General features: G+C 35.0%; 1 protein-coding gene across 4 annotated transcripts in view; it reads left to right on the top strand.

Moving 5' to 3' along the window:
- MKLN1 (muskelin 1) overlaps positions 1-19,707 on the top strand; it is a 237,763-nt gene that overhangs the window by 91,518 nt on the left and 126,538 nt on the right. For all 4 annotated transcript variants that reach the window (XM_021002257.2, XM_021002254.2, XM_078153678.1 and 1 more), the window contains one exon: positions 561-753. In XM_021002257.2, coding sequence (XP_020857916.1) covers positions 561-753 — 193 coding nt within the window. The remainder of the gene's footprint in view (positions 1-560; positions 754-19,707) is intronic.

Here is a 19,707-nt window from a genome sequence, read left to right as displayed (position 1 = left end):
CTGAATAGTCTAGTATTCTATATGTATGGAGGTGGGAGTATGTAAATGTCTGGTAATAACCATTGTCTTACTCAAATATGAAAGCTATTATGTAATACTTCTTGAGCAGCAAACACATTAAGCACCATGACCTACTTCACCTTCAGAGTATAATGAGGTTAGTTCCTAAATGTCCCATGTTTATACTTATTCTTATGTAATACTTACATTTATTTTCTTTTAGTGAAAAGGACCCATTTTTTTCTTCTGAAGTGTATAGTGCTATAAATGTTCACTGGCATATTTATATAAATAATTTCAAATAGTTGTAGAAATGATTATTTACGTTACTTACGTATTACTTTCCCTTATCATGATTGTCATATGCTTGGACAAAAAAGTCAGTGGCTTTAAGCATTTGTATAGAAAGATGTTTATATTTTAGGAAAACGGGCGGGTGTGATTAGTACTTTGCTCCTGTTGGTAGTAGTTGTCCTGGCTTTTAAATTGGTATTTTGCATTATTAGCAGTTGCAACAAAGCAAATCTCTCCTCCTTTTAATTTGTCTTGTGTTCTAGTAGTACCGTGAACAGGAGGCCATTCGCCTTTGTCTAAAACACTTCCGTCAGCACAACTACACTGAAGCTTTTGAATCACTACAGAAAAAAACCAAGATTGCACTGGAACATCCCATGTTAACTGATCTGCATGACAAACTGGTGTTGAAGGGTGATTTTGATGCTTGCGAAGAGTTGATTGAAAAAGCTGTAAATGGTAAGATATTTAGAGTATAATTTTAGATTTGCTTCTGGAAAAGGGAACCTCATACTGTATGTGTAGAAAGTTCTGCTGTTTATATTGACAATATGGTGTTTAAATGTTTACATTGTATCCTCTTCATAAAGTAGTAACCTTTTTGAAGACACTGCATTTTACATATTCAAATGAATATTGTACTCAGTAAGAACTAGGGTAGGCATCTTCAGAGGATACACATTAATTTTAATAATGCTGCCCTCAGCATCTTTATTTTCAGTAGCATCCAGTTGAAATTTAGCATTTTCTTTAATTATTTAAAACATTATTTTATGAAAGAGTCCATAAGCATCACCAGACTACCAAAAAAAGGTCCATGACACCAAAAAAACAAAAACAAAAAACCGTGATAAACTGTATTCTTGATTTAAAAAAAGTTTTATCATTAGTGAAGTTTGTGTTTAATGAAGTAATTATGATTTTCTTGTGTAGGTTACAAGGTAATTTTGAAAAGAATTCTAAAACAAAATGTTTTTAAAATGTTAACAGAAATATTAGTACAATTATAATAAATATATTGCCTTATAAGGTGATTACTTTGAAAAGAATGTATAAGTTCTCATATATTTATTTGAAAACCAGTCTTGTTACTTTATAACCAAACCATACTGGGCTGTATTAGATAAAATCCTGGTCTTACAATCAGAAGACCTCGATTCAGGCCCTTGCTTTGTCACTGCTGTGTGACCCTGGGCAAGATTTTTAACTCCTGTTTCTTCATCTATAAATGGAAATAATGTATAAACTTCATCTGCAGATGAAGAAACAGACATATGTCAAAAACCACTTTAAAGTTTATACATTCTCATATAAATGTGAATTGTTGTTACTCCACTTAGTGCCTAAGCAGTGCTAAAAGATATGAGACACTCAGAAAATAGTTGTATTGTCTTGTGTGTATTTAAATACTTATCAAATGTTGATCTTTCACAATTTTGTAAGACAGAATGTCAATACCATCATTTTACAGAAGAACAAATTAAGGAAAATTTGTTTAGCCTGGTAGTTAATGATCCTTTGTTGAGTTGAAGTTACCTGGGGCGGCTGGACCTTCAGTTTCCTTACTGAAATGTTTAAGACAGTCTTTATCACCATATATTATTGAGTACTCACCAATATGAGATGTCAGGTGGAATGCTATACAACCAAATACAATGAACTGACTACCTTCTAACATCTTTTAATATATTTTAAATTTTACTTGATTCCAAAAGAACAACTTTCAGCTCTGCAAAAAACATAGAGGTAAAGTAAAATTTGGAGTAGAATGGGAACATTCCATCATAAAAATCACTAAGCTATCAAAGCATCACAAGAATTTAAGGAATATATAGCATGCCTTTAACTGGAAGTATATAGAGATTTAATATTTTTCCTTTTTCATTTAATCATTTGTTAAACACTTGCTATGTACAATCTACTACTCAGCACCAGGATAGTTACAAAGCTATTATTTAGATATGGTTCTTGTCTTTTAAAAACTATTATTTGAGGTCATTTATTGTTAAGTTATTAAGAGAAAAAGAGGAAATACGTAATTGCTAGTGATTGTACTTAATTACTAAGCTAAACACAGTTACTGTTGATACTTATATTTTTTATATTGGTTTTTCAAATGCTTTCATTTGAGTTTTTCATATAGAGCAAGCCAGTCAGGAGGCATGGTTCATATAATCTGGTAATAAAGAGTCAGGAAATCACTAAAAACCCATTATTCCAGGCCAGAGTTTCTGCAATAAACTTGTTCTTCTTGCTCTTGAAGAGCAAAAATCTTGAGAGAAATTGGGAGCAACTATCTTTGTGAGACATATTCAAGGCATATTTTATATTACTTTGGGTTCTCCTCAGCTGGCTCTGCTGAAATGTCTAGTTAACAAATATTCTTTCCAAGGTTGTCCGCATTTCTGCTTACTTCATTGATGATGCAGTTGGACAAATAAGGAAGTAAATAGCAGTCCTTTTGGCTTCTTCTCATATTAAAAACATGGTGGGAGAGTGCAGAAAGGCCAAGTCTGCTAAATGGGAAAGACTTAATTACAGAAAGCATTTCCAATTTCAAATTTTTTTTGTGGAGTGGAAAACAAATAACTACTGTTTAAGATATTGTTCCAGTGCCTCCATTTAAATAGAATCCATATTTAAAGACTGTAGATCTGCATTGCGCTTTTTTTCCCTAATAGGATTCTCAGTATCGTGGGAGTAGTCTCTGAACTTACATTCCATTGGATTACTGAGTATTCTTGAAGTAGTAGTTGCTCCCTCTTATACAGTATGGCCCAGTAGCCTTTAAAGGACAAAACTGACCAGCTGGAGGTTGGAATGTGACTTCCAAAACAGAGAAAAATCATATTAAAACCTCAGGCAGGGCTACTTTTATATATATCAGAGAAGAGAATCCACACACCCACACCCACATATACATCATTTGGGAGAGAAGGGAGCTGAGTTTAAATCTCAGACTTCTTGAAGTCTCAGTTTGAAACACACTGACAGACTAATAAACTTTTATATTTTCCTTTACTTTCATTTCCTTCCATCTGTCTGACTTTCTCATATTTTTAACCTGTATAGTTTTACTTTACTTCAGTCATTATGTTGACTTGCAGTGCTTTTCAGGAATACATACTGTAAATGAGACCAATTTTTCCTTTCATTGAACAAACATTTATCAAATGCTGCTACATTCTCATAGATGGAAGCTGGAGATGAAATAATACCCCCTTACCTCTGTGTAGCATTTTACAGTTTACAGTGCACTTTAATGTATTTCATTTCATTTGTAAACTGTCAAACACTAAATAAATGTTGACTCTTACAAGAGCAGGCCCTTGTGAGGGAGGCACAGCGAGTTGTGATAACAGTGTTATGACAGAGGAGGAAACTGGGGTTCAGTGAGATGGTTGCTGGCAGAGTGTGGGCTTCTACTTTGTTCTGCTGCTACCAGCAACTTGTTCTAAGTGCAGTAGTCTGTTAATGTTTAGTTCTTTTACTGTTACAGTATGACCTAATCGTGATCATACCAAATAAAGGATTCCCATTCAACAATAAATACTATTAAAATATTCTACTTGATTGTATTTATTATGAGCACTTAACATTTAAAATTTTAGAGCTAGAAGGACCTTAAATTACATCCCTTCTCAACTTCATCCCTGTCATTATGCACATAAAGATGCTCAAAGTTTGAAAAAGTGAAATGACCAAAGTCACCCTCCAGCTTAGTTTCAGAGCCTGAATTAGACCCCAGTATCTTTACTGGAGCATTAGCAGGGAAGAAAGGTTATTATTAGCACAGGTTTGGTTTTTTTTTGAATTGAGGAGCTTCAAAATATTTCTATAGAATTATCAAAATAGACATGTAGAGGAAAGCCCAAAAGATAAATGCAGGAAGCTATTGAGTGAGTACTTGTGTGCTGTCTTTGAGCATTTCATTAGAATAGTAAACAGTGGTTCCCAGCGGATGAGTTAGAAAAGGATCATCAGAGGACATAGAGGAGGCTAATTGTGTGAAGCTGTGTGTGCTTTTGTGCGGCAGGATCTTTGTCATTTCACATTTGTTGTAATGTTATGGTGTTGACTCCTCATTCTTAATTGGTACTATTAGTCAGTGGGAAAGATTTTGCTTGACTGTTACATTATTGTTCTGGAGCAGAGAGGAGGTCTTAACCTTTTTTGTGTGCCATGGACTTTTTAGATAGTCTTATGAATCCTGTGACTGCTTTTTAGGAGCAGTATTTTTAAATGCATAAAACATAATAGATATGATCGCAAACCAATTATGTTGAACTACAGTTATCAAAAGGCAGCTAGGTCGCATAGTAGATAGAGTGCTAGAGTCAGGAAGACCTGAGTTCAGATCCAGACTCAGATAGCTTACTAGCTGTGTAACCCTGGGCAAGTCACTTACCTCTGTTTGCCTCAATCTGCTGGAGAAGGAAATGGCAAGCCACTCCAGTATCTTTGCCAAGTAAACCTCATGGATTGTGTTGTCCGTGAGGTCACGAAGAGTTGGACACGACTGAACAACAACAACAATAACACAATTATCAAAATGTTAAGCAGATTCGTGGATGGACTCCAGGTTAAGATCTCTTATTTGAGAGTATGATCTTAAAAAAAATTTAGTATTTGGTTATCTAATTCTTACTTGTTGTGTTGGTCCAAATAGAGGTTATATTTGTAAAAGAAGCTCTCTGAAAGGAAAAAATTTATGTTGGTATATACTGAAAAGTAATGACACAAAATAGTTTCCATATAGTGAGCAATATGGCATTTATTTAAATTCAGATAGAAGTACTTTAGTCATTTTTGTCTTTATTGCTGTCTTCACATTTTCACTGGCATTTTTTCTTCCTGAAACTTAAACATAGTATATATTGTCTATTACTTAAAGCAGGGATGGGCAAATTCCAACTTGGTGTTTGTGTATGTCAACAAGCTCTGAATGGGTTTTTTGCAATTTTAAAAATAATAAAACTTTATTTTAAAATGTAAGAACCATTCTGAGCTCACAGATCTACCACTGTCTTAGAGAATAATTATAGGTTTCCGATTTTGTACAACATAGATGTAGGAAATCAGTGTGTCATAAATTAGGGACAGTAGGACAAATGGTTAAATCCTGCATGTGAAGACATGAGAAGACATTGAAATCCTGCTGCAGTTTTTGTGAATTGTAGGCTGTAAGTAAATTAACCAGTTTCTAGTTTGTTTAAGCTATTTCTTAGCATCTCCCACTGGGTTTTTTTTGTGACTTTTTTTTAATTGTTTTGCCATTTGCAACTCTCAGAAATGAAGGGAGACCAGCTTAGTTTTGTTAATTTTAGTAAGTGATAGATGTTTGTTAGGCAAGGAAGTTATGATTTAATTTGTAAAGGCTGTTCTCATTCACAGTACTATTGACAAACAAGTTATCTAAATTTCATTTTTATTGCTTCATTTTTATTTTAAAGAACAGAAAAACAATAAGAATATATCAGGGATACATTTTTAAAAAGCATTTTATTTGGCCTGCTCACATGACCTTTGAACTCTACTATTTACTATCTTTCCTTTGGCTTTGGTGAAAACTGAAGGAGATGATATTTTGAGTTAGAAATAGACCCTAAGACTAAGGGCACTGAATGTATAAGAAGCAGCATGTTCAAACACATGGATGTGTTGAGTCCTTCTGATAGTTGTAGTGTGTGTTGTGTAGATGTTCTCTCTAGCCTTAATTCTGACTTTATGTTGTTTTAAATGGTCTTTGGCTGCCAAGTTCACCTGTCTCAACTCGTGTGATTACTTTTTGTAAATTTTATCAGAATACAGGTAAATTAAAGCAAAGGTATACTGAGGTTTGAAGGGATATAAAACGATTTTACCAATTTTAGTCAAATAGTTCTTCAATTTTTTTTCTTTTTTTTTTGGCATGCGATAATTGGGGTTTGGAAAGGCATGTGGGGATGCTTTCACGATATAATAAGATTAACAGACTCAAAGTGTGAATTTTTTCTCTTGACATGTTATATGTCATCTTTTTGTTTGGCTGACTTTATAGCACAGCTTAAGCATGTACCATGGTGGGTCTGCATCTTTTTCTTTTTTTAATTTAAATCTTTAATGATGTAATGTTTTATTCTCCCTCCCCCCCAATTACATGTAGAAACCATTTTTAATATTCTTATTTAAAATGTGGAGTTCCAGATTCTCTCCTTTCCTCCCTCTTTCCTCTTTTCCCCCCTCATTGAGAAGGCAAGCAGTTTGATGTAGATTATACATTTGCAGTCATGCAAAACATTTCCACGTTAGTCGTGTTGTGATAGAAAACATGGAAAAACAAAAACTGAAGAAAGTAAAGAAAAAGTATATTTCAATCAGCATTCAGACTCCATCATTTTTTTCTCTGGAGATGGATAGCATTTTTCATTATCTGTCCTTTGGAATTGCCTTAGATCATTGTATTACTGAGAATAAGTAAGTTCATTCATAGTTGATCATTGTACAATATTACTGTTATGGTGTACAATGTTCTCCTGATTCTGCCCATTTCACTTTACATCCGTTCATGTAACTCTTTCCCAGTTTTTCTGAGTGCATCCTGTTCATCGTTTCTTATGGCATAACACTATTCCATTAAAATCGTATACCACCACCAGTTCAGCCATTCCTCAATTGATGGACATCCCCTCAATTTCCAATTCTTTTCCACCATTTAAAGAGGTACTTTGTACATATAAATCCTTTTTCTTTTTGTTTATTTTATCTCTTTGGGATACAGACCTAGTAGTGGTATTGCTGGGTCAAAGGGTTATGCATGGTTTTGTAGCCCTTTGGGCATACTTCCAAATTGCTCTGCAGAATGGTTTAATCAGTATACCACTACCAAGCATGCATTAGCGTCTCAATTTCCCTACATCCCCTCCAACATTTATCATTTCCTTTTCTGTCAGATTAGCCAGTCTGGTAGATGTAGGATGGTAGCTCAGAGTTGTTTTAATTTGCATTTCTTTAATCCATAGCGGTTTTAGAGCATTTTTTTCATGGGATTATAGATAGCTTTGATTCCTTTGTCTGAAAACTATCTGTTCGTATCCTTTGACCATTTATCAATTTAGAAATGGCTCTTGTTTTTATAAATGTGACTCTGTTCTCTATATATTTGAGAAATGAGGTCCTTATCAAAGAAACTTGCTGTAAAATTTTATTGACAGTTATGAATGCTGTATATTTCCCTCCATCATATTTCCGCCCTGTTTATCCTGTTCTCTCTCCTTTCACCCTATGCCTTCTCGAAAGCGTTTTGCTTCATTTGGAAGTAAGCCCAAAGGGCTATGAAACTGTGCCCACCCTTTGACCCAGCAGTAATACCACTTATAGATCTGTGTGCCAAAGAGATCATAAAAACGGGAAAAGGACCCACATGTACAAAAATATTTATAGTAACTCTTTTTGTGGTAGCAAAGAATTGGAAATTGAGGGAATGCTCATCAGTTGAGGAATGGCTGAACAAGTTGTGGTAAATAAATGTAATGGAATACTATCGTGCTATGAGAAATGGTGAACAGGCAGCCTTTAGAAAGACTTGTATGGACTAATGCTGAGTGAAGTGAGCAGAAGCGGATCGTTGTACACGATAACAGCCACTCTGTGAGATGACTGACTTTGATAGACTTAATATATATAGATAGATATATTTAAAAAACAGTTATTCAATGTAATAAAAGACTTTCAAGCATTCCTGATGAAAAGACCAGAGCTGAACAAAAGACTTATGATGGAAAATGCTGTCTACATCTAGAGAAGGAGCTCTGGAATCTGAATGCAGATGGAAGCGTACTATTTGTTCTTGTCTTTTGTTGTTTTGTTTCTCATGGTTCCTTCCATTGGTTCTAATTCTTCTTTACATCATGACTAATGTGAAAATATGCTTAATATGACTGTGTAAGTAGAGCCTGTATAGGTTGCATGCTGTTTTGGGGAGGGGGGAAGAGAGAGGGGGAGGAAATTTGAAACTCAAAATCTTATGAAAGTGTATGTTGAAAGCTAAAAATTAATTTAAAAATTATTTAATAAAAAAAGTGTTTTACTTCGGTCTTTTACCTACCCCAGTCCACCCTCCCTTTTATCACCCCTTCTCTTCTGTTATCCCCTTCCTCTCCTACGTTCATGTAGGGTAACATAGATTTCTTTACCCAGCTGAGTGTGTATGTTATTTCTGCTTTGAGCCAATTCTGATGAGAGTAAGGTTCACACGCTTCCCCTCCACTGTAAAATCTTTTTTACATGAGATAATTTAGCCTATTCTACCTTTCCCTTTCCCCTTCTCCCAATGTGTTCCTCTTTGTTACCCCTTAAATTTTATGTTTTTAGATAATCATCCCATTATATTTACTCATACTCATGCCCTCTGTCTGTATATATTCCATCTAACTGCCTTAGAAATGAGAAGGTTTTTAGGAGTTACAAGTATCATCTTCCCATGTGGGAATATAAACAGTTTTATTTTGAAACCTTTGTGATTTCTCTTTCCTATTTACCTTTTTATGTTTCTTTTGAGTTTTGTATTTGAAAGTTAAAACTTTTGTTCAGCTCTGGTCTTTTCATCAGGAATGCTTGAAAGTCTTTTATTACATTGAATAACTGTTTTTTAAATATATCTATCTATATATATTATAAATATATATATTTTATTTATTTTTAGTTTTAGTTTTTAGACTTCTATAAGATTTTGAGTTCTAAATTTTCTCCCTCTTCCTCCCTTCCCAAGACAGCATGTAATCTGATATAGGCTATATATGTATAATTATATTAAACATATTTCCACATTAGTTATGTTGTAAAGAAGAATTAGAAGCGAAGGGAAAAACCATAAGAAAGAAGAAATTTTTAAAAAGGGAGAGAGAGAAAATAGTATGCTTCAATCTGCCTTCAGACTCCGTAATTCTTTCTCTAAATATGGATAGCATTTTCCATCATGAGTCTTCTGGGATTGTCTAAGATCCTTGCATTTCTGAGAAGAGCTAAGTCTGCCAAAGTTGGTTATTATACGGTGTTACTGTTAACTTTGTACAATGTTCTGCTGGTTATGCCCACTTCACTTCAGCATCAGTTCATGAAAGTCTTTCCAAGTTTTTCTGAAGTCCGCCTGCTCATCATTTCTTATGGAACAATAGTATTCCATTACATTCATGTACCATAGCTTGTTCAGCCATTCCCCGATTGATAGGCTTGATTTTGAATTCTTGGTCACCACAAAAAGAGTTGCTATGAATATTTTTGTACATGTGGGTCCTTTTCCCATTTTTATGATCTCTTTGGGGTACAGACCTAGAAGTGGTATTGCTGGGTCAAAGGTTATATACAGTTTTATAGCACTTTGGATATAGTTCCAAATTATTCTCCAAAGTGGTTGGATCAGTGCACAACTCCACCAACAATGCATTAGTATTCCAATTTTCCCGCATCTTCTCCAGCATTTATCATTTTCCTGTTTTGTCATGTTAGCCAATCTGATAGGTGTGCTGTGGTACCTCGGAGTTGTTTTTATTTACATTTCTCTAATCAATAGTGATTTAAAGCATTTTTTATATGATTATAGATAGTTTTAATTTCTTCATCTGAAAACTGTTGAATGTCTATTTTTCCCTTGAAGAACTGTACTCTGTTTTATTGGGTAGGTGATTCTTTGTTGTAATCCTAGTTCCTTTGCCTTCTGGAATATCATGTTTCAAGCCCTCTGATCCTTTAAGAAGGTAGAAACTGCTAAGTCTTGTGTTGTTCTGACTGTGGCTCTATGATGTTTGAATTGTTTCTTTTTGGCTGCTTGCAGTATTTTCTCCTTGACCTGGGAGCTTTGGGATTTGATTATGATATTCTTGGGATTTTTCATTTTGGGGTCTCTTTCAGGAGGTGATTGGTGGTTTCTTTCAGTTTCTGTTTTCCCCTCTGGGCTCTAGAATATCAGGACAGTTGTCCTTGATACTTTCTTGAAAAATGATATCTAAGCTCTTTTTTTCATTTCTTTTCTTTTTTATCTGGTTTTCAGGTAGTCAGTAATTCTTAGATTATCTCTCCTAGATCTCTTTTCCAGGTCAGTTATTTTTCCAATGAGCTTTCACATTTTTCTATTCTTTTGATTTTGTTTGTTTCTTGATGTCTCATAAAGTCATTAGCTTCCACTTGTCCAGTTATACATTTTAAGGAATTATTTATTTCAGTAAGCTGTTGTCCCTCCTTTTTTTTTGGCCAGTTCTGCTTTTTAAAGAGTTCCTTTCTTCAAAAAATTTTTGTACCTCCTTTTCCATTCGGCCAATTTTGCTTTTCAAGGCATTCTTTTCCTCATTTGATTTTTGTACCTCTTTTACCATTTGCTCTATTCTATTTTTTAAAGTGTTATTTTCTTCAGTATTTTTTGTGCTTTTTTTTTAAACCAAGCTGTTGACTCATTTTTTATGATTTTCTTGCATCACTCTCATTTTTCTTCCCAGTTTTTTTCTCTCTCTCTTACTTGATTTTAAAATCTTTTTTTTTTAGCTTTTCTGTGACCTGAGACCAATTTGTATTTTTCCTTCAGTTTTTGAATGTAGCAGTTTTGACTTTGTTGTCTTCTAAGTGTGTGTTTTGATCTTCTTTGTCACCATAATAATTTCCTATAGTCAGATTTTTTTTTTTGTAGTTTGCTCATTTCTCCAGCCTGTTTCTTGACTTTTAACTCTATGCTAAAGTGGGATTCTGTTTCCAGGATGGAGGGTACATTTTCCCAAGCTTTAGGATTTTTGTACAGCTTTTTTTCAAAGCTAGTTGTGTGGGTCTGTAATCTTTCAGTTCTTCCAAGGTGGTATGAACTAAATAGAAGTGTGTTTACTACTCTCCCAGCCTGTGCTCTGGTCTGTGAGTGACCACAAGTACTCCTTTTTGCCCTAGAACTATGACCAGGGTCCCCACTCCACTGGGTCCCCAAGTTCTGGTGTGCTTCTTTTCCTCCTGGGGCTGTGACCCAGGTCTGAGGATGGGCGGTGCAATAGGGTCCTGCCCCTGGTGACTGCTGCTGGTTTGCTGGGGCCCGATTTGCCCTGTCACGGCCTGCATTGGACTGCGCTGCACTCTCACCCTGGTGCAACAGACCTTTCCTGCAGACCTTCTAAGTTGTCTTGGGCTGGAAAATTGTTTCTCTCCATCCTTTTGTGGGCTCTGCCACTTCAGAATTTGTTTTCTGGCATTATTTTAAAGGTATTTGGAAGAGAATTTGGGAGAACCCAAGTGAGTCACTGCCTTTTCTACACTATCTTGGCTCTGCCCTCCCTGCAGGTCTACATCTAAAGTAATAAATTCTCTTTCCCCCACCCCCCCATTTAAAATTAAATGCTATATCACATGGGGCAAATCTATGTTATGAAGGAAGAAAACACAGAATTTGCCTTTTGCTAAATTTGTAATGAGTATTTGCTATACCTTTGTCCTTTAGTATGTCTGAAAAGAACATCTTAATTAGTATTTTTATATTAGAAATAGTTTAACTAAAACCCATTCTACCCCATATCTGATCCTCTTCATTTGGTGTCTATTCAGACTTGTTTGATCAGCGTAGTTCTGTTGGAGCAAAAGGCAACAGTAGTGTATTAAGTAGATTAGAGAGTATTTTTATTTCCAAAATACATCATTATTTTTAACTAAACCTCATGCTACTTTCCCCGTGAGGCAGTTAAATGACTTACTGTCATTATTAACAACAGAGCAAGAACCCAAATTTATTAACTCTCCCAAATCTTTACAGATTATACTGAGCCATGTTTTCTCCAAAAGTATAGGGTTCTCTTGTGGATGGATTGAACAGGCTTCTCAAACTTTCTTGTGGACTGTTCGTATGTGAGGAGGCGAAATATGGAATTTCTCCCAGTTAATGAAAATGTTTCTGGTAAGGCATTTGGAGCATCTCCAAACTAGTTCCAGAGAAGAAAAGAAGCATTATAAAAAAGAAACCAAAGACACAATGGAAGAGAATTTTCATGTCTTGACAGTCTGTTATAAGGGAGAAGTTATATTTTCTTCCTAGGTCATGATTTGGTTTCTCTCACATTCATTCTGATTGTGAAGGTTCAGTCAATATTCTTTAGCACAAAAAGCCCAAATATTCAAAATAAAATATATGGAAACTTTTGTAAGTCTCAGTCTGGAAAAATTTCACTAAGGCTCTTAGTATATATAATATTTCACATTAAGTTGAGATAGTAGAAAAAGGATGATATTTAAATGCAGTCCATTGTCGAAGCCTGCTAGAAGTAAAAGAGGCCTTAGAGGTTGTTTAATCCATTTCCTTTATTTTACAGGAAACTGAGATCCAAAGATTGAGTGAATTGCTCATGAAGCCAAAACTCATAGTAGGTAGCAAAGCTGAAATTACATCCCAGTTTCTCTGACTCCAGATCCAGCCATGTTGTTAATTACAGTAAGAGTTATATCTGGATTTGAAAATGAGAACTACATTTAAATAGCTGGAAATTGTTTTTACTCTGTTTAAAAAAATTGTCCCTCAAACTAGATAAGACACCAAAACTCATTTAAGGACAAAGAGAATGAAGAAATTCTAAGTATTTCTTTGAATAATACATGCTGAATGGTATGACTTGTGAAGTTTCCATTATGCATTAGGAGTATACTTTATGAGAAGTAGATGTTTTATGAATAGTTTATTTTAATGCAAGAAACTTGGTAACATAAGATGACTCAAAGGAAATGTCAATATTGTAGCCAACTTTTTTTCTTTTTGGTAATGCTAGTGGTCCTAAGCTCTTGGCAATCTTTGTTACCCAGTGGGTAGGTCAGTCTTATTTCATTCAAAGAACTCTAAAATAATTGATTTATTAATTTGCTCTTACCATAAAGCCTAATGTTTTAAGCTTTGTGATGTTTTATATTTTAAATTATAGAAACAATAGCCCTGCAAGGTTGACTGTAATGCCTTTGGGCATATTTGACTTTCTACTGTTATTGTGACTATAACCTGCCAATTCTAGTAAGTAGGGCAGTTTTTGAAATTGTCAAGCTGTCTTAGCACAGATGGTAAACTGCACTAATGGTACAGTAAAGACTCTCTTGCCCCATTTGGTTGAAGACTTGGATATTCTGGTTAATAGGGAGAATTATCCTATATATTATGTTGTTCTTGTTTAGCCATTTTAGTCACGTCTGCCTGTTAGTGACCTCATTTGGGGTTTTCTTGACAAAGATATTGGAGTGGTTTGCCATGTCATTCTCTACCTTATTTTACAGATGAAAGAAGTGAGGCAAAAAGGGTTAAGTGATTTGCCCTAGGTCACACGGTTAGAGTCTGAGACCTAATTTGAACTCTGGTCATCCTGAGTACAAGCTTATTGCCCTAACCACTGTGCAACCTAACTACCCTGAATATTATAGGTATATTCAATTTTAAAAGAGTTCTTAAGTATTGAAAACTTAAGAATATAACTTTATATTTAATTGACATTCACAGTGTTTTAATGTTCATCTCTGATTTTTTCCTAATGTGGCATTTTGATATCTCAGGGTCATTACTATAAAAACCAGTTATTGTTCAACTTTTAGATGAGTGAAAATGATGGTTAGTTTCACTTGATTAATTCCTGGATAAATATCTTTTACTGTAGTCACACAATTCAGTAGATCACTGATTGTGTTGATGTAAATACTCTTCCAGTGGTAAAGATTGCAACCTATCCATGCCTTCTCATCCAATTGGATTTGTAGTTGTCGTACCTTTTACTGTAGCAAAAATCTTGGGCCTGCCTATTTCTACTTTCCATTTGTTCTCATCTTCCTGGTTGTAGATTTATGGCTCATCTAAAATTTCAGGAAGTGAGGCATTCATATTTGTAGTTTTAGACAAGGTATGTTCCAAGGATATACAGAATCAAGGGGAAGCCACACTGTCAGCTGATCAACCACTTTGTTATACAGTATTTCCAATTCTGGAGTATGCAGTGAATGTGCCAGTTGAAAAGTGCTTAGTGTTGGCCTTAGACAGTTCAGAATTGAATGACCTGCTGGCTTTCCCCTTTTACTGAGGCATTTATGCTGGTGAGGAAGGACTGGAACTCACTAATTTATAGAGTGGATAAGAATATCCCTTATTGTGACTATCCTATCAAGAAACTTTCTAGAAGGAGAGTGAGAATACTCGTAGTGAAGTCAGTAAAGAATCCTGTTTTCCATGCTATTCTAGAAATGTTTCAGTTTCTCCTGCTTTATCAGTTCTGTGTTGTTTATATGACAGTAATGGGAATTATTATGGAATTGAAGAAGGTTCAACATACTTTTGAGAATGCAACAAATCATTCTTACAGATTTTTGTCCACAATTCCTTTAAACAAATTTTTAAATTCAGTACCTTAGAGAGATAAAAAGATATGACCCTTACAACTAGAGTTTCAGTACCATAGAAGGTTAAATAAAGGCCTGTACCTGGAGTCAGGAATACTTGAGTTCAATTTGGCTTCACATATGTACTAGGTGTGTGACTCTGAGCAAGTCATTTAACCTCTGTCTGCTTTGCTTTCCTCAATCAGCTATATTGTGTAGAAAATAATAGCACTTACCTCATAGAATTGTTGTGAGGATCAAATGTTAACATTTGTAAAGTATTCAGTACAGTGCCTGGAACATACTAGGTGCTTAATTAATGCTTGTTTCCATCTTTCCCTAATTAAGTATGATCCCTACCAGTAGAAACTTATGGTTTTAGGCAGTGGAAGTTGCTACTTGACAGGTTAGGAAAATTTTTGTGAAATTTCAAGAATTCATTGCATGTTGAATACAGATTCAGTTATTTGGGACTTATTGAGAGGGATTTGAGAGGAAAAGGAGTATTGTGTGGTTGAAGAGGCAAGCAGAGAAGATAGTTTTGGTTAAAATGTCCAGGTTGAATTATAAGTCAGTTGAATTGGGGATCTTTAATCAATAGGTTTATATCTGACAACTTTATTTTGACTGGACTTATAAGGTATTATTATTATTATGGTTGTTAGCCCTACAGGCTCCATTCTCTCTTACAAACTAGTGGATACTATTCTATTTAGAAATAAATCTCCAAAAATTTAAGATTTAATCTAATTATATTAAGAATTAAGAGAAGGAAGCCAGAATGGCAGAGTAAAAGCAGTGACTTGCTTGAGCTTTCCCCTAAACCCCTCCAAATACCTGTAAAAAATGGCTCTAAATAAAGGATTAAGAGAAGGAGAAGAAGTCAACAGTGGTGGATAAAGTAATTATTATTGCAGAAGTCAATGATAACTTATGGACTTATATGTTCTTTTTTGTATTTTTAAAATTTTGAACTTAAATGCTAAAAAAAAAAGGCATTTCCAAATACATAGCAGAACCCAACAAAAAGGATTTTGCACAAAACCATGACTATTTCATATTGTTTGCCTTAATAAAGATTAAATAATAAATTACAAAAATATCCCACTTGAGAAGGAGCCATGATGGTGGAGTAAAGGGAGCATTCTAGCACAGTTCACCCAACATTCCCCTGTAAACAACTTTAAAATAACACATCAAATTGAATTCTCATATAAAAAAGGCACAGAAGGAAGATCTTTTACAGTGGAGAGGAAAATGAGGGGAGGGGAAAGAATTGCTTGAACCTCACTCTCATCTGAACTGGTTCAAAGAGGGAAGAAGATACACACACTCAGTTGGGTATAGAAATCCATCTTACCCAACAGGGAAGTAAGAGGGGGAAGGGACCAAGAAAAAGTAGGGGTAGTGTTGGTGATAGGAGGAAGGGTGTAGATGAAAGGAGGCAGTGGTCAGAAGCAAAACAGACTTTTGCAGAAGACCAAGCTGAAAAAAAGATTGTGAAAGATACACAGAAGGATGGAGGGAAATAAACAGTTAACAGTTATAACTAAATGTTAATGGGATAAACTCACCCACAAAATAAAAATGGATAGCAAAATGAATAGATTAGAAATCAGAATCCAACAATTTGTAATTTACAAAAAACATACTTAGAAAGACACATAGAGTGAAAAATAAGGATCTGGAGCAGAATCCATTACTCTTCAGCTCATGTGAAAAAGGCAGGGGTAGCAATCATGATCTCAGACGAAGGAAAAGCAAAAATAGACCCACCTAAAAGGGAAAATCAGGTAAGCTACATTTTGTTAAACTTGTCTGTACCACGTCTGTACTTCATTCTGAATTTTTGTTTGTTCTGCAATTAAAAAAATCTTTTCAGTGGTATGGCTCCTCACCCCGCTTTTTTGGTACTAGTATTGTTAAAGTTCCTTTCCCCAAGTACTCCCAACCTTTACCCCTACTAAAAGAACAAAGAGAAAGTTAAAAATGTCTGTAACAAATAACCAGATTCAAGGCAAACTAATCCTCACGATGGCCTTGTCCAAAAATGTGTGTAACTTTGTGTACGTTTAGAACATTATTTTTGTTGGAAAGTAGATAACATGCTTCATCATACATCCTGAGGAAATAGGCATTGATTAGAGTTCTTAGGTTTTCAGAATTGTTTTTCTTATAATATTGTTCTCCTTGTATAGTTTGTTCTGCTGGTTCTACTAATTTAATTCTGTATCACTTAATGCAATTTAGGATTTTCTGATATTATCTATTCCCATTTCTTACCGTATAATAATATTCTATTACATCTATATATCATCATCTTTTCAGCCATTTTCTAGTTCTCTATGAGGTGATCTAAGGCACCCTCTTAAAAATTTACTTCTTTTCTTTTTTTTCCTCTTGTAAATTCCCTTCAGGATTAGGAAGTTTGTTTTGCTTGCAACTATCCCCTTCCTGGTTTTATCCTTTCTCTTGACAAGACTCTCTAAACTTATCCCCGCTTGTGTCCTTCTTAAATTTGATATAGTCATGTTTTCAACCCTCTTTTGTCCATTTCAGAGAAAAGGACGTTCACAAAATGCCTGCTCTCTTCACACTTATTCCATGTTTGTGTATCCTTTTCTTGTGAACCCCGGTTAGGATAAATGGCAAGTTCCACCTCCTTATTCCTCCTTTATACACTAATGTGTTCTTCTGTGTACTCTCCTTTTTCTTTCCCATTTTCAAACCATAAGAAACTATTCACCTCTAAGATCTGTTTTTCTTATTCAGCTTTCTCCATACTGTTTGAAAACATTAAGATTTTGAAGAGAAATTTTTTTCTCCTTCCCATCTTCCTCTCCCATTACAGTGTTAGCACTGTATCATCATATAACTCCTTTCAGTTGCTCAAATATAATTACCTTTCTAGCTTTCTCTGCACTCTTGTGTTTGTATTTTGAAGTTCCAACTCAGCTGTGGTCATTTCATCAGAGATGCTTGCAAGCCTTCTATTCCATTACAGGGCCATTTTCTTTCCCATGGGTTTGTACTGATCTTTGCACGGTAATTGTTCAGTTGTTTCAGTCATGTCTGACTCTTCTTGACCCCATTTGGGATTTTCTTGACAAAGACACTGGAGTGGTTTGCCACTTCCCTCTCCAGGTCCTTTTATAGATGAGGAAATGAAGGCAAACAGGGTTATACACTTATCAAGGGTCTGAGGCTGCATTTGAACTCAGGTCTTCCTGACTGCAGGCCAGGTGTACAATATAAGTTATTCTTTGTTGGAAGCCTTTTTTCTTTTGCCTTTAAAGATACTGTATTCTAAGATCGCTTATTTATAGTAGAAGCTTCCAGATCTTGTGTGATCATGGTTATGGTCCTTTGGAACTTTAACTGCTTCTTTCTGGATGCTTGCAGTAGTTTTTCTTTGACATGGGAGCTCGAGATTTTGGCAATGATATTCCAAGAATTTTTTCTTTGGGGATTTCTTCTAGGAGGTTACTAGTGATTTTTTTATGTTTTCATTTTGTTTTCTGTTTCTAATAGCTCTGTACAGTTTTCATTTATGATTTCTTGAAATATAGTTCAGGCCTTTTTTTGGATCATAGTTTACAGAGAATCAATCCAACAATTTTTAAATTATTTTTTCTTGACCTGTTTTTCAGGTAATTTTTAGGGGAATACAGAAGTGGTAATGGGCTCCTTTTCCTATTTAGGCTGGAAGTGGAGCTGCCACTCATAGGGCTGATCTTATTGCTGATTGGCATAGATCATAGATCACCAATAACAACAGCAACAATAATAAGCATTTATATAATGCTTTAAGGTTTACAGAGTACTTCAAAAATATTATCTCATTTGATCCTCATAACCCTGTGAAGTAGGTGCTATTATTGGTCCCATTTTGTGGATAAAGAAACTGAGACAGAGAGGTGAAATAAGTGAGTTGTCCATAGTCATACAACCAGGATGTGTCTAAGGCCAGATTTGAATTCAGGTCTTCTTAACTTGTTCAATTCCACATTCCCTACTTGCCTCCCTCGAGATAGTGTGTATTCCCTGGTATAGCCATGAGCCTACTCTACTAGGCTGCCCTGGAAATTTTATTGGGGCTTTGGTAAAGAATAACTTCAGTCAAGATGGTGGTGGCAGCTAGTTATTTTCAAGTTATGATTTCCCCCTCTTTTGCTGTAAACACAATATTATTTTCCTTCAGTTATTTTACTTTAGTCTTTTGTCTTCTTTTTAAAAAAATTTTATTAATTTATTTTGATTTATCAATAATCACTTCCATATGCTTTTGAGTTTAAAATTTTTCTCCCCCTTCCTCCCCACCACCCTGCCCAAGATGGCACACAATCTGATACAGGCTATACATTTACATTCCTATTAAACATATTTTCACATTAGTGGTGTAAAAATTAAAACCAATAGGAGCAACCAATAGAAAGAGGAAACAAAACTCAACAGAAGAGAAAAAAATAGCAATTCAATTTTCATAGTTCTTTCTTTGTAGTTCTTTCTTTGGATGTGGATAGCATTTTCTATCCCGAGGCCTCTGGAGATGTCTTAGATCCTTGTATTGCTGGGAAGGGTTAAGTTTATCAATATTAGTCCTTGCACAATGTGGCTGTTATTGTGTACAACGTTCTCTTGGTTCTGCTCATTTCATCAGGCCATACAAGTCTTTCCAGGTTTTTCTGAAGTCAGCCTGTTCATCATTTCTTATAGCACAATAGTATTCCATTACATTCATATACCACAACTTGCTCAGCCGTTCCCCAATTGATGGGTATCCTCTCAATTTCCAATTCTTTGCCACCATGAAAAGAGCTGCTATAAATATTTTTGTACACGTGGGTCCTTTTCCCTTTGTGTGATCTCTTTGGGATACAGCCCTAGAAGTGCTATTGCAGGGTCAAAGAGTATGCACATTTTTATAGCCCTTTGGGCATAGTTCCAAATTGTTCTCCAAAATGGTTGAATCATTTCACAACTCCACCAACAATGCATTAGTGTTCCAATTTTCCCCCATCTTCTCCAACATTTATCATTTTCCTGTTTTGTTTAGTCTTTTTTTTTTTAAGGTGG

The sequence above is a fragment of the Phascolarctos cinereus genome, unplaced genomic scaffold, assembly GCF_003287225.1.
Source record: "Phascolarctos cinereus isolate Bilbo 61053 unplaced genomic scaffold, phaCin_HiC Scaffold_1;HRSCAF=81, whole genome shotgun sequence".
In the NCBI taxonomy this organism is placed as follows: Eukaryota; Metazoa; Chordata; class Mammalia; order Diprotodontia; family Phascolarctidae; genus Phascolarctos; species Phascolarctos cinereus.
This window is presented reverse-complemented; position numbering and strand designations above follow the sequence as displayed.